The sequence below is a fragment of the Notothenia rossii genome (genome assembly GCF_949606895.1).
Source record: "Notothenia rossii genome assembly, chromosome: 1".
In the NCBI taxonomy this organism is placed as follows: domain Eukaryota; kingdom Metazoa; phylum Chordata; class Actinopteri; order Perciformes; family Nototheniidae; genus Notothenia; species Notothenia rossii.
This window is the reverse complement of record NC_136912.1, coordinates 63,798,352-63,821,998: the sequence shown is the minus strand read 5'-3', so window position 1 is coordinate 63,821,998 and position 23,647 is coordinate 63,798,352. Positions and strand designations below refer to the sequence as shown.

Here is a 23,647-nt window from a genome sequence, read left to right as displayed (position 1 = left end):
AAAATGTGTTCTGATATGCACGTTTGAAGTTTGCAAAAGAGCACCTGGATGTTCCACAGCGCTACTGGCATAATATTCTGTGGACAGATGAAACCAAAGTTGAGTTGTTTGGAAGGAACACACAACGCTATGTTGAAAACCTCATCCCAACTGTGAAGTACGGTGGAGGGAGCATCATGGTTTGGGGCTGCTTTGCTGCCTCAGGGCCTGGACAGATTGCCATCATCGACGGAAAAATGAATTCTCAAGTTTATCAAGACATTTTGCTGGAGAACTTAAGGCCATCTGTCCACCAATTGAAGCGTAACAGAAGATGGGTGATGCAACAGGACAACGACCCAAAGCACAGAAGTAAATCAACAACAGAATGGCTTCAACAGAAGGAAATACGCCTTCTGGAGTGGCCCAGTCAGAGTCCTGACCTCAACCCAATTGAGATGCTGTGGCATGACCTCAAGAGAGCGATTCACACCAGACATCCCAAGAATATTGCTGAACTGAAACAGTTTTGTAAAGAGGAATGGTCCAAAATTCCTCCTGACCGTTGTGCAGGTCTGATATGCAACTATAGGAAACGTTTGGTTGAGGTTATTGCTGCCAAAGGAGGGTCAACCAGTTATTAAATCCAAGGGTTCACATACTTTTTCCACCCTGCACTGTGAATGTTTACATGGTGTGTTCAATAAAAACAGATAATTGTTTGTGTGGTTTTAGCTTAAGCGGACTGTGTTTGTCTATTGTTGTGACTTAGATGAAGATCAGAACACATTTTATGACCAATTTATGCAGAAATCCAGGTAGTTCCAAAGGGTTCACATACTTTTTCTTGCAACTGTACATGTTAATCCCGTTCGCAGGTGTTTGTGTGCTTGGTAGCTTAGCTTGTTACTTATTAGCCAGCTAGCTAAGGACGTAACCCTTTATACATACATATACATTTTATTTTATGATTCAGCCCTTGGGTAAGACTTTTATAGTCTATGGCTATGACGCCCATAATGCTAAAAGGGAGCAAATGTTAATAGGGGACCCAATTATTCCAGTGGTGGCCGCCGGAGCTAACGGAGCCGCAGGGGGCTAGCTCCAGCCGCGTCCCGGAGCTAGCCCACTGCGGCTCCGTTAGGTCCGGGCGATGGAGTCCGTCGTTATAACTGGAGATCAAGGGATGCAGCGAAACGCAGACTTGGTTCGCCTGCTGTAGTATTAGCTAAATAAATTATGTTGAACAAGGCTTATTAAGCTGAAAATCGCCACAATTGTTCTGCTATGTATCGGTACTTCTTTTCTTAACGTGTGAATGACAAGCATTAAGAATAACAAAATATAGCTAATTCCCTTGCAGATTGTCTCATTTGATTATGAATGTAACGTTTATATAGGGGAACTACACTGTTAGCAGTAACTTGGTATGCATGTATTTCATGTTAGCTTAGCTTCTTAGCCTGAGCTAGCTCTGTTTACTTCCAGTTTGGAGGCAGCAGGTCCCGCCTCGGCTCCGCCTCTTTGCCCTTATTTGGAGCAGGCGGGATTAGACTCTGACGTCGCTGTCGAGCCGTTAGTGGCCGGCTCCGCCTACTAAGGGCTTCTCGGCAACTCTGCAGAATCCTATGGGTGACGTCACGGACACTACGTCCATTTATATATACAGTCTATGGTCACATGTCATGCTTTTCCGGTTATTTCCCATCCCCTTGTATGTTATGAAGGTTTTTATGCATGTAAACGGTATGCGGAGTCAAAACCCTCTAAGTACACCCTGTAGCGAGTAAAACTCTTAACACAGAAAAGACCTCCCCAAAACGCCTCGTTGGTGAAACGTCATCATCCATTTGATTCTTCCGGGTACGAGATTACATAAGCATGTACCCGGAACTAAATGGACCAATCCGTGGAGCCGTTACGTTACGTCCGCGGAGCCGTTACGTTAAGTCCCCGCTGATTGGTCCAAATTGACCAATCCACGGACTATCTCACACACACACACAGTGCAGGCAGCTCTGCTGATTTCTCCTCCCTGGCTGCATGCTTATAACAGACAGTTGGGATTGCGGCGAAATTCTCTCTGCAGACCCATTCTCACAGCGGTTATCAACCTTTTTCTTACTCAATATCAAGCCACACTTTTTGTGTGTGCTCAGGATGAGTTTGGCATGTTTCGCTGTGTATCGCTAAACAAGGAAACAACACCTCCACGGAGCTCAGCGCGATTCACAACGTCCCGACCAATCAGAGCACACTGTGCTCACAGGGAGGGTGGGGGCTGGAGCTATTGGAGCTACAACGAGCCGTTAAAGGCAGAGTGAAATTCAGTGAATACACGTAGTTTACAGAGATGCTGTATGAGAAACCAATGTGAGTTTGGAAAATGGCACAATATAAATATATTCTAGTAGACCTCAACAATTGAATTATGATCAGTGGAAATGGCCATGACATGTGTCCTTTAAAGCTACAGACCCTGATCTGTTTGGTATTTTGAGCAAAACACTTTATTGGCATGTTTTTTATATATCTGTATATGTACATGTATTGCTTGTATGCCTACACATAGTATAATAGAAGACCTTTAAAGCTACAGACACAGAATCAGCACTTTTGGAAAAGGGCTGAAACAGAAGGGTATATGGCATGCTATAATTCATGATCTGTTTGGTATTTTGAGCAAAATCTTCAGAGACCTGTTCTATATATATCTGAGAACTATAATATATTGTTGAAATAAGTATAATACATGACCTTTAAGTCATAAATTCCACCCTGGGAAGATAACATTTTTTTTTGTATGTATTAACTGGCTAAAATGTCTCCATTATGTAATAACCATGACATTTTATAATAATCTGCTGCACTTTGACATTTTCCAGTCACTACAAGTGACAATTTTGAAATATTGAAATGTAATAAAATATTAATTGTAATACATTTCTTACACGTTTTTTGTCGTTATGACAATGCACAGGAAAATACTTGTCATTCTAGAGGTGTAACATGACGCAAAAAAGGTGCCAACGCTGTGACATCTACTCCAGTTTGCTATGAAGGCTGTGCAGCTGCTAGAGTTCTTTCCAGGACCAAGAGGTTAGCCCTCATCACCCTGATTCCTAAGTCACTACACTCTCAGTCACAGCCGAACTGAATCTGTACATGGATCGGGACCAAAACACATCACAGACATGTTTACAGAGTTCTGTGTGCTGAAGCAACCTTTACTACTTCACTATGCTGTCCATCTTAAACATGGTCTTATCTTCAAAATAGAAAAAACACACAGTTAAAATATGCTAATGTTGAGTTATGTGTGTTCTTCAAAAAAAATGTACACTTAAAGAAAGTTGGTGCAATGAGTAATGCAAATTATTTTTACCTTTTCCACTTTGTTGCCTTTGATCTCACTCAGCTTGAACTTGTAGCCATGGTCGTGGTTCTCGTCGATGTGATGTGCAGCCATCCGTGCTGCCGCAGCACCTCCATCCTCGCTACAGGTCACCGGCTCCACAGCTGGAGCCGCGCTGCAGAGCAGAGCCGTCAAGCACAGCAGCAGCAGGGTGGGTAATCCCTTCATGATGCTGAGATACATGAAGCAGACGGCTGCAGCGAGGGCCCTTTTATAGACCTCAGAGGGAGGGACGGATACAGGAGGTTAGTGATGGAGACTGAAGAGGGGTAACATGAGGACAGGGCCGCACAAAGTAATGGGACAACAGGGACTTTAACCATGGCACTGCATGTTCACTCAAACAGTTTGTATACTGCCAAACTTTTCCTGGTACTGTAACATTTCTACTGAAGCAAGTCAAATAAAGAAACTGTCAGTTGCATCGCAGCTTTACAAGATTGTAAAATCTTATATCTCATATATGCCAATTTGTCATGGTGGAAGGAGATTGTGGCCAACATTCAGACCTACGATCGATCAGGAGATGCAGATTCCTGCTTATTGAGGAGCAGTGGAGCAGCACTTTCCTCTTATAGATGTTGGTGCATTCCTCACAAAAGACAAGTCTATGATATTCACTGAAAGGCCATAAAAATGGATGCATAAGACCTTCATATTGCTGACTTTACTGTCAATGTTTAAAACTAATAACCAGCGAAAACATAAACTTTTCAAAATAAGAGCCAGGCGAAAAGCAGGTGAGATAAATACTTCCAAACTGTGACCTTTGTAGTTTGTTGTACTGTTTTTTTGTATTGCTTGTGTTTTAAATGTGAAATATACAAGATTTAAAAAATGGACATTATGCTTTTACATTTGCAGATCCCTCTTTGTTGTTTAAAGTCAATACATACAAATAATAAACACACAAACAATCAAAACCAATTAATCAACCGTATTCATGCCATCACATAAATATAGACAAATACTATAATATTCTGTCATGTCTACGGCATATGCCCAGTTAACTGTACCTTGGATGTCTAGCATCTTCAGATCTAATTCCTTGTCTGCCTCACCTTTGACCCCGTGTCTGTCTTTTTGGACGTTTGCCTACCAGCCTCTGCGTTTTCTCTGTTTAACTTTTCTCACTGCTTTTCTGCGTTCAAACCACCGGTCATTGACCCATGAACCTTTGCTCTTACACAACCTGTTCTATCATAAAAAAGAGCCATTAGAGGCTCAATCTGTTGGGACAAGCACAGCTGGGAAAACAGTACATGAAAGTCAGAAAGAAAGACACAAAGTGGATCACTAAGCCAAATGCCTGCAGCCTGGAGAAGCATGTTGCAGCCTTTACAATGACCAATACAGTAATGTTGAGAATAATAAACCAAACTAAAATGACAATTTTAATATTGAGTTGAATGCAATGACATGGCCATTGTACAGTTGCCAACCAAGAAACATCTTCATGAACTTGACAACACATGCGCAGCAATAAAAAAAAAGCTCCATAAATGAAACTGCAAGTACAAAAACGCTGCAAGAATAACTTTTTTGTGTCCCTGATTCGGTTGTGTTTTGAGCTTTTTGCAGCGTTCTTTTATTTGCAGCGTTTCGTTAATGAATTACATTTTAAAGTTGATGGATAGTTTTTGTTTTTGTTTTTTGTATTTGCAATGTTTTTGAAACTGCAGCACTTTTTGACGAAATGGAAACTTTTTGGGCCGTTGTAACGCGTTTGCACCTGTCTGCCACCATACCATGGAAGTGATAATGAACCATTTAGCTATAAACTGGAATGACTTGCAAATTGACTTCCATTTAGTGACTTGCATTAGTGCCACATGACACAATCCCACTCAAACCCACACAATTGGAACACGGATGCATAAACACTTTAGTAACATGATCTCTGTCCGTGTTGGCCAGAAATCCTGTATATTGTTTTCTTCGTTGGATTAAATGTTAGGCACATAATGTCCACAGACAGACAAACACACACTGAACATGAACCAACATGTCTGACATGATACAGAGAATACGTTTATTTTAAACCTGGAAGAACACATGTCCTTAAATTGAGGAAGAACAGGCTTTCAGAAAGTTGTTTTGACAGGTGCTGGAGACTTGGAGAATGTCAAATGCGGGAGGTTCTTCTGACACGTGAAGCAATTCTTGTCAGTTTTGCCAGCTGCCTTATCAAAATCCATTAAGTGAAACCTTTGAGACTGCGTGGGTTCCTTTGATCATGAACTAATATGAACATTAAGAGCACAACACCTTATGTAAAATGACTTTAGGAAAGAAAGATCAACTTATCAAAAAACACAAAGCAGTGTGTTTTAAAAAAAATATTATGTTAATTTATTTACCTCTGCCCAACTAGCTGGTTAAATCCATCTTACAGTTAATTCTTGACCATAAAAGTAACAACATCTTCATACATTGAAGAAGGTAGGTTTTGTCAACTACTTGGCAAAGATGGCTGCCATGGTTAAACGATGGATGTATTGAGAACTGGATACAGCGTCTGAGGCCGGGCCTTATTCATTCCTATGAGAGTTGCTCATTGGCGCGTGAAGACAAAATGGCCTGACATTCTCGAGGGCAAAACGTCACAAATTACCCGTCATGCCTGCCTGCCGAGAGCAAAAATACACGTATGTGGGCTCATAGAACATATGCACTTCAGTTTCCCTTAAGCCGCGCCTCCGATCTCCTGCTCTCAGCTCAGTCAGATAAATGGAGAAGAACAATAATGTTGGATTCGGCTTATAGTGCATTTTACACCTTTAAGCCCCCTAATGCTTCATATGAGTGCTATAAAAATGTTCATACTTGATAGTTTATTCAGTAAAAAAAATGTGTTCGCTGATTATCTGTCTTTTTATCAATGTAAGTCAATGGTAAAAAGTATTTTGGGCCCAATAACTCACACGGAAGTAGTAGTACTGGTTACATTTCCAGTGCACTTCCTTGAGGTTCGGGTTTCAAGTTTTCTTTATACATCCATGGATCAACCTCACTTTAGCTATTCTGTCAACAACCAGAAAAGCTAAATGGATCTTCTGCCATTGAAATGTGTCCTGTGATTTGGCAATGTATGTAAAGCTACTCAGACTGAAATGTTAAAGAATGAAGTAGGTTTTCCTTTACTCTAATCAATAAATGTTTCGGTCTGTGCTCATCGTTTAGGCATAATAAAGAACTAGCAGTCTCCAGCAGATAGAGGCTGTTGGAGTAGAACTTTCCTCAACGAATAAAATTGATCGTATTATTAGTGTAGCAGGATGAGAGTCCTAATCCCTGGTAAAGCATATTCTCCTCATTTGGTTCTTGTGAGTATATTACCACCAGGTGGCAACATATAAAAGAGCAGAGGTTTCTAGCTGGCTGCCTCTTGTTTGTTGGTGCACAGACCGGCCCGACTTCCGTGTTTGCCGTGTTCAAAAATGGATAAAGGTGGTGTTATAGGAGCTGTGTTTCTTGACCTAAAAAAGGCATTTGACACTGTTAATCATAACATACTAATATCTAAGCTTTCCAGTTTTAACTTTTCTTCACAAACACTTAAACGGATAGAATCTTATTTTTTTTATCCGATCTCAGTATGTGAGAGTTCAAAATTATGAATTTGCTGACCTTCGTCTTTCGACAGGGGTCCCACAAGGTTCAATCCTGGGACCATTGCTATTTTCGCTATATATCAATGATTTACCTGTATGTCCTGACACAAACAATCCAAATGTATGCAAATGAAACTGTAATATATGTACATGGAAGCAATATGACACAAGTGGCTAATGAACTGACAAACACCATGGTTCATGTAACAACTTGGTTGGAACAATGCTGTTTGCAAATACATATTTGTAAAACAGTATGCTGCATCTTCACCAAAACAAAGTCCTCTTGTGTTGAGCCAGATGTTTTTGTATCAGGGGAGTGGCTACAGGTGGTGTCACAATACAAGTACCTTGGAGTCATGATTGATTCAACACTCAATTTCAAGGCTCAGGTTAAAAAAGTATATAATGGGGTCAAATTCAGTCTGTCGAATTTTAGGTTCACCAGAGATTACATGTCAATTGAGGCATCTCTGATGTACACACACTATGGTTCTCTCACACATCACCTACTGTTTAACGACCTGGTCACATGCCAGTACAACAACATTAAAACCACTGGAGTCATTGTACAAACAAACACTCAAAATACTGGACAACAAATCTGTTTATTCGCATCACTGCCCAAACTTACAAGATTGTCCACAGCCTTACCTCACCTCCTCTTAGACAGTTTATTATCATACGCACAACTGCAACTAGGATAACAAGAGGTGCAGAGAGAGGAGATTGCATTATTCCACTCAGAAAAAGTAATGGAACTCAATCCCATCTCCAATCGGAGACCAGACTACGTTTAGTTTATTTAAATCCCAACTCAAAACCTGGTTAGTGAGGAATCAGCCCTGCAAACACTGACCCTATCTTCTGCTCCTTACAACGCACTGCCTGTGTTTTAATATGTTCTTTTTTTTTTTTTTATTGTTCTGTCTTTTTATTCTTTTATTTAAGTATTCCAGTAATGTGTGTTGCATGTTTTAATTTGATTGTATTTACTTGTTTAAAATTAAATGTGTTTTAGGTTGACTTTTAAAATCTGTCAAGGAACTACAGATGAAAAATAGCCTCTTGGCTAACTCTGGCACATTTACAGCAATGTGAATTAATGTGCACTGTCCCTCTTAAATAAATGAATAAATACAAATAAATTGAACTCTGGGGTTAACTCCCTCTATAATTTGTTATTACTTTGGCCAACTTGATTTAAACCAGTTTGTTTATTTTGTTCTAGTTAATTGTTTATTTTGTTTGACTGAAACTTTTCTCTTGCGATTTGTTTTATTGTAAGTTTTTATACAAGTTTTTATCATCTTTTGTTTATGAGAATATATTTGATATTGTGTTTGTTTATCATTTTATTTGCGTAGTTTACCCCCATTAACTGTGTTTCCCTCTTTGTTCCCCAATGTAGAGTACTGAGAGCTGAAGTTGGTAGTGCTGGTGTCCAAGGTGGGGGTTTCCCTCCCTTCTTTTGTATGTGATGTGCTCCCCCGGGATTTGATTTCCTGCACGTATGACTGGGGTGATTTATGTTTGGTTTGTTGGGGATCCCTCCACTCACTCGTCGACCCTATCCCCCCACTGGTAAGCCTAAGCCCCTAATTAATTTCCTTCTTTGTGTTATAGCCCTGTGTCACTGTTTTAAACTGCATTTTAACTATTGACTTGTGCTTAATAAAATAATATATTTTTGATGAATTGATAATGCGTCTCCTGCCCCATTAGTATTCAAACCTTTGTTTCCTATCTATAACTGAAAACCTGTTAATACTGTGTGTGTGTGTGTGTGTGTGTGTGTGTGTGTGTGTGTGTGTGTGTGTGTGTGTGTGTGTGTGTGTGTGTGTGTGTGTGTGTGTGTGTGTGTGTGTGTGTGTGTGTGTGTGTGTGTGTGTGTGTGTGTGTGTGTGTGTGTGTGTGTGTGTGTGTGTGTGTGTGTGTGTGTGTGTGTGTGTGTGTGTGTGTGTGTGTTCATGCAAGGACAGAAGGCCCTATGATTGAAGGCTGATAACTTCATGGAAAAGGGGGTCGCAAAACGACATAGGGGCAGGAGTAGCTAGAGAGCGACTGCGCAAATATTAGAAAACACTAAAGTCAGTAGAAAATCAAGCCAAATTATTGTGATTACAGTTTGAAGATGGAACATCAGGGGTTAGAACTGTTACACTACAAAAAGGAGAAAGCACGTTCATGCTTTGGTCAAGTCGTCCGGATAGTGGCCCGGGTTTTCATTATTTTAAGAATCAAACTATGCATCAAACTCTGATTGTCTGCAGTGCATTCTGGGAACCTGATGAGACTGTTGCTACGGAACAGATGAAGATTAAACATGTTGAAGAGAACCGTGTTCATATTCTAGCCCAGGCGTATTTGTTATACACAACATACTATCCAATGGGTCAACCCAGGCTGCATATAAAAGTCATTAGGACAATGGCAAACATTTAGAATGCTGGATTACAACACTTGTGAGATATAACGGGACGTCTGTAGTCACTTTGTTAGTAGGATTCAGGTTAAGAACATTAAAGGGGCCCTATTATGCTCATTTTCAGGTATGTTGTGCCTTTACTTTGACATGTTAACATGCTTTAATGTAAAAACAAAAAGGCTTTATTTTTCATTCATTAATCATTAATTTTGCAGCACTTCTTTCCCCCCTCTTTTCCTCTTGGTTCGCTGGTCAGCCCTGTTGCGATTGGTCAACCTCTTAGAGATGTCCCAAGCCTTAGCCTTTCACGTACATTGTGTTGGAGCTAGCCAACAGATGTACGAGTTTTACAGAGTGATGTCATTCGTCAGTGGGTTTGAGAGAAACTCCCCCTGGAGGAACTTTGGGATTTTAGCCTTTGGAAACCATTTACATGCACAAAAACCTATATACTGTTATTTTTCATCATTGGTTTTGTTTTTTTATAGTGTTTTTTAAGGTTCTGCTCTCTCCCCTCCCCATCCCTTCCCTGCAGGGTTTGAATGTGGCAGCGGGCGTGGCTGGCATTCTCCTGGCTGCAGCTATCTTCCTGCCATCAGGGCCTGCCTTTTTTGTTAGCATTTTGTATTAAACACCAGAATCAGAATCTGCTTTGGGCTCCTTTAAATAACAGAGCGTCACATATAAGCGCCCCCCGTCGACGTTTCCGAAGTACTTCACTAGCACCCCCCCGGCAGTGGCGGTGGCGTTCGCGACACAGAGGGATTCATCACATAAATTTACGTGGGCCCAGAAGTTGGAGTACCAAACACTGACTCCTGGAACTCATCTGAGTACCTGGGTGTTTCTCAATGTCAAGGAAGGCTCCTCCAGAGCCATTATTTCAAGGATGCTACGTCATCGAGTGCCGCCGAAGGACTGTTCTAATGTCCAGGATCCTTGGAATTCTACCGAGGCCGGCGTCCTTCGTTGCGGGAAAGTTCGAGGCTGCACATGTGTATCCTCCGCGGTCTTAAAATCCCCACAATGCTTTGCGCACGGACCAATTTCCCAAATCTTTGGCGGAAATCGTGCAGCCCTGATAATAGGACCTATTATCAGGGCTGCACGATTTCCGCCAAAGATTTGGGAAATTGGTCTGAGGAAGTCTCACGTATTATCTGATCAAAATCCAAACTGCTGCTCAGGCAGTTCAATTAAAGAAGAAGCTGCACCCCATGATTTAAACCATGATTGTTTATTGGACATTACTTTGTAATATGTTTAAAGACTTTCTATTTTCCACATATTACATTGAAGATTGTTGTACAACTCTTGAAGTCAGTAACAAACACATGTTTTCCTTGTGTGTATCTCAGGCCTCTTCTCTTGGGCTTAGGCGGGGGCCGCGGGGCTCAGGACGGGGCCAGGGGCAAATGGGGTGGATAGCTGCATCCGATCCATGGCAGTGGAATGAGTGGAATGGGGGCATATGACGAGGGGGAGGAGGGCCACCAACACCACCAGCAGGGGGAGGAGGAAGCCCCACAGTATCTTCGGGTCTACATATGGGCTCCCGCTCACCTTCGCCGAGGGCAGTAGAGTTCTGTTAAGAGCAGACCCAACAGAGTCAGTGTAAGTGAAATTCTGCCAGTCATGACAGTAACTAAGTATACTTACTCAAGTACTAAAAGTACTGTTTTCACATAAGTTTTCTTTGCTTGAGTATTTTTCATTTTATTTTAGGCAAATGTTATACTCCCCTCCATTTATTTAACACTCACAGTTACTAGTAGTACATAATACTCTGATATGATATGATGCAGTACTGTGTTACTATTCCTCCCAGTATTTGACCAAGTATCTATATTGTCTCCAGACTAACAAATTACAACATTAAAATGCTCTTTTACTTATTTTTTGGTGAATCTCTTTGGTATTCCATAATAATACAGCACTGTGAACACTTTCGTTTCGCACATTAAGTAGGTATACTGTAAGTATATTTTTCTAAAGATATTTCTGTATTTTTACTGAAGTGGCATTTTGAAAGCAGGAATATTCCTTGCGATGGAGTATTTTTGGACTGTAGTATTTTCTCTTTTAGTTAAGTAAAGGATCAGAGTACTTCCTCCATCTCTGATCTCTGCACTGGTTACACAATTGATCAATAATAGATATAGAACACGGATAGTATTATGAGCGTTTATGTGTAGAATGCGGACTCACCATTGGAGGGTAGTATTCGCACTCAATAGACCTGAGTCCCTTGGATTTGGAGTAAGATGAACGGCAGTAAGCATGGCGCTTCAAAGAGAAAAGAGAGAGACAATTATCTCAGTGAGCAACACTGATTGCATTATAAAAAACGTCACACGACATAATGACGGTCACTTCACCACTTCAAAAATCCTTCACATGGCATGAAGTCGATCTCATGATATCAAAGTCATTGTCAAACTCAAGAAACAGTCAGTAACATGACATTACTGTAGGTTGGTAACATCACATAACGTTGGTCACATGACAAAATGTTTGTCACATGATATAACATTTGTCCCACAACATAATTTCGGTCACATAATATTACTCAAACATTATCAAACGATATAAAATTGATAAAATGAGAGAAATTCGGAACACAACATAATATTGTGAACATTAAATAATGTCTGTCGCATGATATAATGTTGGTAACACGACATGACGTATGTCAAACATCATAAAGTCGGTAACATGACGTGAAGTCGATCATGTGTTATAAAGTCTGTAACATGATATCACGTTGCACACATGAAATTAAGTCTGTCGCATGACTTAACGTCTGTCACATGACGCAAGGTCTGTCACTTGACGGAAAGTAGTCAGGGGAAACAATGTCAATCATAAAGTTGGTCACATGACATTACATTTGTTGGTAATATGAAAGTACCATCAATAAAATGATTAAAACATTCTTAAACCTATTTCCATATTTTGTTGTTTTTGAGATTTATGTTGGCACCATTTGTTTGTAATATTTACACTGAGGAAAATAATTTGCTTACTTAAAAGGGATAGTGTGAGTCAAGGTAACCTATAGACCAAGTCATTGAGATCTCTCCATGTGTTTTAAGTAGCATTTAAACTGGAAGTAAAACTACATCTGATAGTTTCTTGCAAATTCAGTGATTATATGTCCAAGTGTCTTCTATTCGTACGAGTTGTACTTACAGCTCGATCAGGGCAGAGGGGTTTGCATGCCTCAGGAAGGATTCTGGATCCCATTGGGCAATGGGACTCCACGAGGGCAATCTGAGCCCAGTAGTTCAACCCTGTCGTCATCATCCACTGAGAGAGAAGGATATAGCACTGCATGAGGCTGTGTGTGTGTGTGTGTGTGTGTGTGTGTGTGTGTGTGTGTGTGTGTGTGTGTGTGTGTGTGTGTGTGTGTGTGTGTGTGTGTGTGTGTGTGTGTGTGTGTGTGTGTGTGTGTGTGTGTGTGTGTGTGTGTGTGTGTGTGTGTGTGTGTGTGTGTGTGTGTGTGTGTGTGTGTGTGTGTGTGTGTGTGTGTGTGTCCTAGCATTTCTATCCTTTTGGGTACCTACATCTGTTTGCACAGTCACGTGTGGGGACTCGCCTCCAAGGGAATCATTCATTTTAGGGTGAAGACTTGGTTAGGTTAGGTAAAAGGGCAGTGCTCCGGCTCTCGGGGATAATATTGTGGTTAAAAAAAACCTTTCAAAAAACTCCAAGGGAAATACATAAAATGTTTCTAAAAGTAATACAAATAAGTAAAATCAATTAAAAAAGCAAGAGGAGACCAGATCCCAGAGGAGACAGAGCAGCGGGGCCTAGAGATCTCCTAACCTTCCGGGGACCCCTAAAGGATGTGGCTGACGAGGACCCGTCCTAAGGGAATCCTTCAAAAGGCCTAGCAATGGTGTAAAAACATTGATGAGACAATATCTTCAAAAAGCATGCAGATAAACAATACAATTAATAGAGCAGTGTAGTGTATAGCACGCAATACGTCCCGCCAACACGGTGTGTGTATTTGGATTCTTTACCCCGATTTTAATCCGTCCCACGTCCTTCAGGATGAAGTAGTTCTGGTTGGTGGTGTTCTCGTTGAATCTCTGCACAGCTTCTTTTACAGACTTCATACCATCAGGGTCATGAAGTGAGATCAGCTTGGGGCAGTCAGGGCAGATCATCATCATCTCACTGTCTGTTACCACTATATACACACACACACACACACACACACACACACACACACACACACACACACACACACACACACACAATTATTTATCTGTCATAACCAATGGTTTCCCCAACTGTAACTCTATGGTAGTATTCATATGGAGATATTATAGACATGAATAATTCTGAACGATTGGTTGCATTGCAATGTACAGGGTTCGATTCCTGCATGTCTTACTCCTTGCTCCCCTCCCCCTGCCCCCAAAGAAAATAATGATCTAAAAGTAAAAACCCTATCCAAAGTTGAGGGTTTTGGGCAAATTGTCCATTATCAATGTTCTGTTGCGTATCAGGTGTATTGCATGACAGAGACCCACCTTGTCGCGTGTCACAATGGTAATTTCGGACTCTGGCGTCACCATTTCTCACACTCATCCTCACGGAGCAGTTAGCGATCACCGCCTACAGAGAAACACAGAGCTTGTTCTGTCGAGACCTCACATAACCAATAATCATACGTCAGTCTGGCTGTACATGAATGTGACACAATATGTCTAAAGAGGAACTGATCCAATATTTACTCGATCAGTCTCTAAACGGATCATACAGTCCTCAAAGTGCTTCGGGTTGATGTTGTGGCACGTTGTCTCCATAAGGTCCAACTGCAGCTCGATTTCACAGCCGTCATCGACCTGCAAACACCAGAGAGTGTAAGTCACATTTCATTTTCTATTCGATACTTTTATCCAAAGAGACCTTCTATAAGAGCAAATATAGAAACTCAGAACCCCAAGAAACCTCCAAGTACATTTGCTTCAAATAAGCCATATGTGCCCTATCAATGGTGTGTTCTACTGCAATACTCTCATATTACAAATGTTTTAAATACTACATTTTGTTTCATTTCTGTCAGCGGTACGGTTAAAACAGATGTGTTTTCGATCTATGAAGCAAGATGTGTAGACTTTCTGCTATCCTGATATCAATGGGGAGCGTATGGTTTAACCATGTCCTGGATGTAGGAAGGACCAGATCCAATCACAGCACTCGAGGCCAGCACCAGTGTGTTGAAGCAGAATCGGGCAGCTACTGGTAGCCAATGAAGGGAGCGGAGTAGCAGAATTTAGTGAGATGGAGCTTTTTTTAGTTTCCCTACACCACCCTGACACACCATCATGTCTTTGGAAATCTACAATATAAACATATTGTTTAGTGAGGACATAATAAAAGAGACTGTTGAGGTCATTTAAATACATTTTTAATTACATGATGAAATATCCCTATTTTAAAACTCACCTATTATGCTATATTTGAACAAATTATATTATAGGGCCATATCTATACAAAAATGCCTCATAACCCTCTTTTTCTGCCCTGTTTCAAAAGTGCTGATTCGGGGTCAGTAGCTTCAAATAAAACCTGCACGCCGCACTCATCACATCATCACTTCCGCATGCGAGCAGTGAGCTCTGAGTCTGTGAAGAGAAGAATATCTACTCTACCGGCAGAGGTCAATGTAAAGCCAGTCCACATTTGACTAATGTCGTCATGACTGCAGCAAATCTGGATCAGCTCCGTTGTACCGCCGTTTTTAAAGATAAGGAGGAAAATTAGGGTTGTATTTTCTGACACTTGAGTGAGTCTCCTTACACATATTTATGTATAAAAGACATCAACAAGTGCATTTTGCATAATAGGTGACCTTTAATATCTCACAATTGTATCTCTGTCACAATTATTTTAAAGGTTTTCTTCCGTTAATTCAATGATTTAATTAGATTGGCTTTGCAAATATATTTCAGAAATGGTTTCTTTGGTGGTTGTAACACTGGTTATGTTATGAGTAAGAAAGTCCCCTGTGGGCCGATAACAGATTTACACACGGCATCTATTGCACGTCTGTCCGTCCTGGGGAGAGGGATCCCTCCTCTGTTGCTCTCCCTGAGGTTTCTCCCATTTTTCCCTTTAAACTGTGGGGTTTTCTCTGGAAGTTTTTCCTTGTACGATGTGAGGGTCTAAGGACAGAGGGTGTCGTATTGTCATACTGATATTCTGTACAAACTGTGAAGTCCACTGAGACAAATGTAACATTTGTGATATTGGGCTATATAAATAAACATTGATTGATTGATTGATTGAACAGGGTTTGGACCCGCAGCTGTTTTTTCTCTCAAATAAATATGTAAAATATCTTCATTTTCTAATAAAAATGACATTTTATAATATTCTGCTGCATTTTGTGATAAACAGCTTGCACACACATTTCACACATTCTTTAGTAAGTCATTACATATTGCAGGGGGTTAGAATTTTTTATATGAAAATGTAATGATACATGCATTATTATATAACTAAACGGATGTCTTCATCTGTAAACATGTTTTTTATTATTTATTTAACAGTGCACATACAAACACTGGACATCCAAGAGGTGTTAAGACACGTGATGAAGGGGCCAAGGCTGGAATCCAACCTGTAACGTTGTCAGGCTTGGGGGTTAACGGATTACATGTAACAGGATTACGTAATTACGATACATAAAAAGAAAAAGGTAACTGTATTCCCTTAGAGTTAAAATACCTAATCAGATTACAATTACAATTTAAATGAGGGATTACTAGCCGGATTAAAATATTAGTTCTCTGTAAGCTGTACTGCTCTGTAGGCTAATACTTTAAGCGTGAATCTATACTCCCTGAATATGCTTTATGTTTTTTTCCCTTTCTTTGGTTCATTTTTTCTATTTATAAATACATTTGGCGAACCCATATGATAATAAAATAGTGTGTGTGTGCTTAACTGTATGTTATAAACTAAAACAGAGCATTTTCTGTCAGCTCAGATTTACTGCACTCTGTCACAGCAGAACTGAATCAATACATGGATCAGGACCAGAACACATTACAGACATGTTTACAGAGTTCTGTTTGCTGAAGCAACCTTTAGTCACTATGCTGTCCATCTTAAAACTGCTCTAACCCTCAAAACAGAAAAAACACACGGTTAGGATGATAATGTTGAGTTCTTTGTGTTCTTCAAATATGTTTTTACACTTATTTTACACTTTTTCTTTTACAAAAGTGGTAACATTTGCACTTTTATGTGTCTCAAGATAACTGCTTAAACTTCCATACTTCCATAAAGAAAGTAGGTATTTTGAGTAATGCTAGTAATTATTTTTTACCTTTTCCACTTTGTTGCCTTTGATCTCACTCAGCTTGAACTTGTAGCCATGGTCGTGGTTCTCGTCGATGTGATGTGCAGCCATCCGTGCCGCCGCAGCACCTCCATCCTCGCTGCAGGTCACCGGCTCCACAGCTGGAGCCGCGCTGCAGAGCAGAGCCGTCGAGCACAGCAGCAGCAGGGTGGGTAATCCCTTCATGATGCTGAGATACATGAAGCAGACGGCTGCAGCGAGGGCCCTTTTATAGACCTCAGGGGGAGGGACGGATACAGGAGGTTAGTGATGGAGACTGAAGAGGGGTATCATGAGAACAGGGCCGCACAAAGTAATGGGACAACTGGGACTTTAACCCTGGCACTGCATGTTCACTCAAACAGTTTGTATACTGCCAAACTTTTCCTGGTACTGTAACATTTCTACTGAAGCAAGTCAAATAAAGAAACTGTCAGTTGCATCGCAGCTTTACAAGATTGTAAAATCTTATATCTCATATATGCCAATTTGTCATGCTGGAAGGAGATTGTGGCCAACATTCAGACCTACGATACGACAATACTTTATTATCAGATCAAGTCTGACTTTTTTCTTGCATCACAACAGCACCATTCGCAAAATCAAGCAATGTTTTCCCTCTCCTCAGAGCCCTGAGGAGCAGTGGAGCACAATTTTCGTCCTACAGATGTGTTTTGTGGACGTGAAGGGGTGACTTTGCCACCTGGGAGGCCATGATAGATTGCTCACTCTGGATTTGGAGTGAAACGCTTCCCTAATAAAGGAAAAACAAGTGTAGTATCGATACTATGATAATCACTAAAGGACCAGTATCTAAATGGATGCATAATACCTTCATATTGCTGACTTTATGGTATGTTTGAACATCTACTTTCTACGAATCCACTTTTCAAAACAACTGCAGGGATAGAAGCAGATAGAGAAACACTGCCAAAATGTGACCTCTAGTGTTTAATTTGTTGTTTTTGATGGTGATTTTAATGTAAAAAAAAACAATAAAAAATTCATCATGTGCTCACATGGGCAGTTACCTCTTTGTCTTTTAAAGTAAATACCATCGAATAAAAAATACACACAATCAAAACTAAAAGTAATCAATCGTATTCATGCTATCATAGAAAAATAGAACAATATTGTGTCATGTCTAAAGCTGATTCTCAGTTATCTGTAATAACCATAGACGTCCAGCACCTTAAGCTCTAATTCCTTGTCCCTTTTTGACGCCTCCCTGTCTTGATTGACGTTTGCTTGCCTCATGTGCCTTATTTATCCTGTGTAACTTTTTTACCAGTTTTCCAGTGTACAACTCACCGATCATTGACCCAGGAACCTTTACCCTTACACAACCTGTTCTACTAAAAAGAGAGCCATTTGAGGCTAAACATATTTGGACAAGCACAGCTAGGAAAACAGTACATGGAATTAAGAAAGAAACAGCCACACAAACTCGCTAACCCGATTTTCAGCACTGTAGCCAGGCTGACAGAGAGCCACAGCTCTATTGAACCTTCTATTCCCATAGCACTCAGAAGTAATGATTTCATGTGCTTTTTTAATGATAAAATTGTTACTCTTAGAAACTAAATTAATCACCCGTTGCCTTTGACCACTATAGTGTTATCAACAGCTCCCGGAAATGTAAGTTCTAATATTACACTAGATAGTAAATTAGAATGCTTTTCAACCATAAACCTTGAACAATTGAATTCAATGATTCTTTCTTCTAAACCAACAACGTGTATCTTAGACCCGATTCCAACTAAGCTGTTAAAGGAAGTTTTTCCATTAATCAACAATTCTTTATTACATATAATTAATATGTCTTTATTATCAGGCTATGTTCCACAATCCTTTAAAGTAGCAATGATAAAACCTCCTTAAAAAGCACAACCTCGATCCAGACGTTTTAGCCATCTATAGACCTATTTCTAATCTCCCATTCCTCTCAAAAATGATTGAAAAAGCAGTCGCAAAACAGTTGTGTGATTACTTAAAAAACAATGATTTATTTGAAGATTTTCAGTCTGGCTTTAGAAAACATCATAGCAAAGAGACAGCTCTGGTTAAAGTCACAAATGACCTTCTAATAGCCACAGACAAGGGATTTGTCTCTATTCTTGTCTTGCTTGAACGCCCACATAGAATCAATTTCAAGGACCGCTTTCTTCCATCTACGTAACATTGCAAAGATCAGGCATATCTTGCCTCAAAACGATGCAGAGAAACTAGTCAATGCATTTGTTACTTCAAGGCTGGATTATTGTAACTCCTTATTATCAGGGTGTACAAAGAAGTCAGTCAAGTCGCTTCAGCTGATTCAAAATGCTGCAGCTCGTGTACTAACCAGAGTTAGGAAAAGGGACCACATTACTCCTGTTCTGGCTGCCTTACACTGGCTCCCTATAGAACACAGGATAGAATTTAAAATTATTCTTCTCGCCTACAAAGCCCTTAATGGGCAGGCGCCATCTTACCTTAAAGAACTCATTATACCCTACTGTCCTACTAGGGCATTGCGTTCCAAGAATGCAGGGTTGTTGGTTGTTCCTAGAGTCTCTAAAAGTACAATGGGAGCCAGAGCCTTTTCTTATCAAGCTCCACTTTTGTGGAATCAGCTTCCAGTTTGTGTTCGGACGGCAGACACCCTATCCATTTTTAAGAGTGCGCTTAAGACCTTCCTTTTTGATAAAGCTTATAGTTAGGGCTGATTTTGCTGCTATAGTCTTAGACTGTCGGGGGACACCTTACTTCTTCCTTCTCTCTGTCTGTACCTGTGTACTCTCATGTTCTGAATAACCCAGCTTCCCCCAAATTTCTTTTTGGTGTCTATCTACGCCGGGATCCTGAGTCGTGGCTGATCCTGTTGCTGTGGTCCTGGATCCTGAATCCTGGATCCTGAGTCCTGAGGCCTGTACTACAAATCTAGTTCAACATATCCTGGATATGTTTGAGTTAGCTGGTTGACCTAATCCAAAACAAACGCGCTCTCGCTAAGCGGACCTACAACGCGGGTTATCAACTCGATCGCTCAAGCCAGCCGTACCCTATCTATTTAGGTGCGCGTTCACATAAAAGGGGTGGTATTTGGAGCGATCGACCAATCACAAACATGGACACGCCGCGTACTGACCGCGCAGCGCGTAATACTTCCTGAGTGAAAAGTCACCTATAATATTAGACATATGAACAACTTCAACTTTAAACATCCATGACTTAAACACTCTATCCAGGATAAAAGCCACATAGTTGCACCTGCAAGGTGAATACAGCTGGTAAAAGAAAGTGTTTGAATGCGTACATCAACAGGTTAAGATATCACTGCCCCGTCTAAGACACGAGTGGATCTGACTTTAATTACATCTGACTCGAGTGTTTCGTCAACTTAATGTGTTGCTTAAAATAATACTTCTGCATACAGTATGTGACACTGTAAGTGTTGCACGGCCAGATACGGCTCAAGAAGCTGACTCAGATAAGGAAATTATACATGATGTGATATGAATGATAATGGGACACATCGACGTCTGCACTCACAGTGCCGCGGACTGTAGGCTACGTAATGTTACTATGATCCGGTTACTTGTGTTGTGGCAGATATTTAAGTAAGCTTTCTTAACGCTAATGTTATAATAGTCAGATTGCTCTGAAGATGGGAGGTGATATTCTATTCATTTTCACGTTCACACAGTCGGTGATTTTGGCCGGCCGTCTTTCCTGCAACGGCAGTTTAAACTTTATTTCCTTTATCCTGTAAACGGTTACATTAAATGAAAAATAAAATCAATGTGCAGAGTTACGTGAACACTGTTCTACATGAACGATATGGGCAGTTTATACAGATATTTACTGATGGATCCAATAATCCAGAAAATGGTCAAAACTAGTTGTGCATTTTATGTTCCTGAGTTAAAGGTCAAAGTGGAAAAGTGTGCGAGTGATCACATCGCAATATACACAGTAGAGATGATGGTTATCTCACTAGCACTTCAGTGTGTAGAGGAAGTACAGCCAATGCGAGGTCATTTGCTCTGACTCCAGCGCAGCTTTGGAGAGTATACAGTAAATAACTTCTCATCAGTATGTCGTCAGGATATTCTACATGACATTTTGCACATCATGTTTAGGTTAGTACATTTGGGAATTGTTGTTCAATTTGTGTGGATTCCAGCGCATGTGGGTATTAGAGTTAATGAGGTAGTGGATCAACTGGCAAAAAATGGATTGAAAGCAAACCAGATTGATATAATAGTACCCATCAGTAGAGCAGAAGTCAAATCAGTTACGAAAGTTGTTATGAAGCAACAATGGCAAAAGTTATGGGACAGTAACACTAAAGGAAGACATTTATACCAGATACAAAGGGAAGTAGGAACAGGAAGCACTTGGGGGAGTAGTAGAAGAGAACAGAGTATTAACAGCAGGATAAAATTGGGTCAATCTGGATTAAACTCATCACTGCAACTGATTGGAAAACATCCAACTGGCAATTGTGATGGTTGCCAACAATCAGAGACAATACATAATGTATTTTTTAGCTGCCTAGAATATACAAGGCAAAGACTCATTCTGAAAACTGCACTGGAACAACTTAACACCAGGGACATGGATTTCAAGACAATATTCACAAGTAACTCAAGAAATGAAGTAAACAAGCTGACATTAAATAAATCAACAGTAGGTGGCGATATATGCTCCAAGTGGAAGCGATTCGCCATTAAAGCAAAGAAGAAGAAGAAGAATAAGAAGGTGCTTTCAGTGAGTTGATCTCTTATCCTGGAACCTAACCTGCTCCGGAACAGGCTAGCCATTCAGCATAAGTTACCGTGGAGATCTAGCCCGCTAAGAAGTGAACCAGCGTCGTAGGACCGGAAATCCAGATCTTTGCCTGAATTTAGCTAGCTTAGCGAAAATTCTGCTTCGTAGTACAGGCCTCTGGTCCCTGAGTCCTGGATCCTGAGTCTTGGATCCTGACTCCCGGATCCTGAGTTCCGGATCCTGAGTCCCGGATCCTGAGTCCCGGATCCTGAGTCCTGGATCCTGCATCCTGAGTCCTGGATTTCGAGTCGTGGCTGAACCTGTCTCTGCGGTCCTGCCTGACTCTCACCATACTACTTCCCTGATGGCTCCCACAAGATTGCTGACATCCTCGTGGATTCATCTTCTTATTATAGACACATGCATTTCCAAACATTTGGACTACCTACGCTGTAAAATGTATTATCTCTTCGATTTACACACGGCATCTATTGCACGTCTGTCCGTCCTGGGAGAGGGATCATTCCTCTGTTGCTCTTCCTGAGGTTTCTTCCATTGTCCCCTTTAAACTGTGGGGTTTTCTCTGGAAGTTTTTCCTTGTACGATGTGAGGGTCAAAGGACAGAGGGTGTCGTATTTTCATACTGATATTCTGTACACACTGTGAAGACCACTGAGACCGGGGGGGGGGGAAGAGAAGGTGGAGCCTGATGTACTCACTACTGTGTCTACCTGCATGGCTGCTCAGGAACAGGTAAACACCAGTGGTTTCTGATCATTTGCCAATTGTTAAGACATTATGCAAGGAATGGATCAACTTTAGCTGCATGGGACAATACATTATTCTTTAAACAAATGTGTGTGATTTAGACTGGAGATTAAATAATATGTGGATTGTATGTATATTATACATGTATGTACATTTATTATATTATTCTGAAAGGATAAAGTAGATTATACAGGGAGGAGAAGACCAAGGATCCATCCAATGGAAAACTACATCTCTCTTAGCTCTAAAGACAATGAGATGGACAAAGATTTAATATTATTTTTACAGTTGGTTTTATTATTGGGAACATTTCACACATTAAAAAAAATGGACTGACTCTAATCTGACACTTTTGTCATGGCCTGAATATGGCATAAAAATAGGAAGGAGATGATATTGATTTTTGTTATATTGTACATGCACATAGTTACATTTTAGTTAGTTATTTAATACAATGTATGGATATGTTTACATATGAATATATATGTATCCACTGTATCTCTGGTCTGATCAGTTTTGTTGTTGGGTCCTGCTCAGTAAAAAATATTAAATTAAGTAAACTCAATCAGATCATCATAATCTTCATCCTGTCAATGAGATTAATTTTTCTTTTATAAACCTTTACTGTCACAGTTTTGGGGAAAATATATAATATCTAATAGTTTATTCGTCATAGAAGACAGATGATGTCACTGACGCTCTTAAATCCCAGTTATTGTTATCATTGCACTGCAAACTTAAAAATAACATCTTCACCAGTTTGACAAAAACGACTGAGTACAGTTTTTAAATAGAAATTGGAATTCTCAAACGCTGCAACAAGCCGGTGTGCGCATACATCCACTCTTATGTTTTATTTGGTTTACATTCCTCCTCCTAAAAAAGCAGAGAAATGCTACAGGAATGCACTTCATTTGTTCTGTTGAAAACAATCCCTATATCACAGAAGGACAGGAGCGAATTTCAATAGTATTTGGCGTTTCAACACCATCGAAATATATATATATATATATATATATATCTTAAGGGGGAGGTGCAACTGTAAGTAGAAAATTAAACCTGCCCTGGAGTTTGAACACTGATGATGATGTAAATGGGATGAAGATGATGCTGAAGATCTGGATTTCATGGAGAGATGGGATCAAGAGCATGGGGAAGATCTGGATTTGACGAGATCGGATGAGGAGGATGCTGAAGATCTGGATTTGATGACCACAATGAGACTTTATCTAGAGGGAAAATCTACAATCTTGCACACACTGGCTCAATGTCAGCAAAACAAAGATGCTTATTTTTGATTTCATAAAAAAGGGAGAGATGGTCCT

The 23,647-nt window shown here is 40.3% G+C and overlaps 2 protein-coding genes across 3 annotated transcripts in view; both read right to left on the bottom strand.

Moving 5' to 3' along the window:
* Positions 1-3,586, bottom strand: part of LOC307021152 (fetuin-B-like) — a 12,317-nt gene extending 8,731 nt beyond the window's left edge. The window contains exon 1 of the mRNA XM_079652983.1: positions 3,365-3,586. Coding sequence (XP_079509109.1) covers positions 3,365-3,577 — 213 coding nt within the window. The 5' untranslated portion in view covers positions 3,578-3,586. The remainder of the gene's footprint in view (positions 1-3,364) is intronic.
* Positions 3,587-10,657: 7,071 nt separating this feature from the next.
* Positions 10,658-17,018, bottom strand: LOC307021155 (alpha-2-HS-glycoprotein-like). 2 transcript variants are annotated; one of them, XM_079652997.1, is made up of 7 exons: positions 16,788-17,016; positions 14,185-14,295; positions 13,981-14,065; positions 13,465-13,634; positions 12,629-12,745; positions 11,645-11,722; positions 10,658-11,021 (listed from the first exon to the last, which is right to left on the bottom strand). In XM_079652997.1, exons 1-7 carry the CDS (start codon positions 16,998-17,000, stop codon positions 10,791-10,793), a joined length of 1,005 nt encoding a protein of 334 aa, XP_079509123.1. In that variant the 5' UTR covers positions 17,001-17,016; the 3' UTR covers positions 10,658-10,790. The 2 variants fall into 2 exon arrangements, with proteins under 2 accessions (XP_079509123.1, XP_079509124.1); XM_079652998.1 differs by lacking the exon at positions 12,629-12,745 and having other exon boundaries at positions 16,788-17,018.
* Between the last annotated feature and the right edge of the window lie 6,629 nt (positions 17,019-23,647).

Bases quoted from the DNA above. Each gene is read 5' to 3' on its own strand.
- LOC307021155 (XM_079652997.1), bottom strand. From the start codon at position 17,000: ATGTATCTCAGCATCATGAAGGGATTACCCACCCTGCTGCTGCTGTGC. The intron at 12,746-13,464 runs GTAAAGAATCCA...CTTCTCTCTCAG, and splicing joins TGGGACGGATTAAAATCGGG to TGGATGATGACGACAGGGTT. The intron at 11,022-11,644 runs GTGAGTCCGCAT...TGCTCTTAACAG, and splicing joins GCGAATACTACCCTCCAATG to AACTCTACTGCCCTCGGCGA.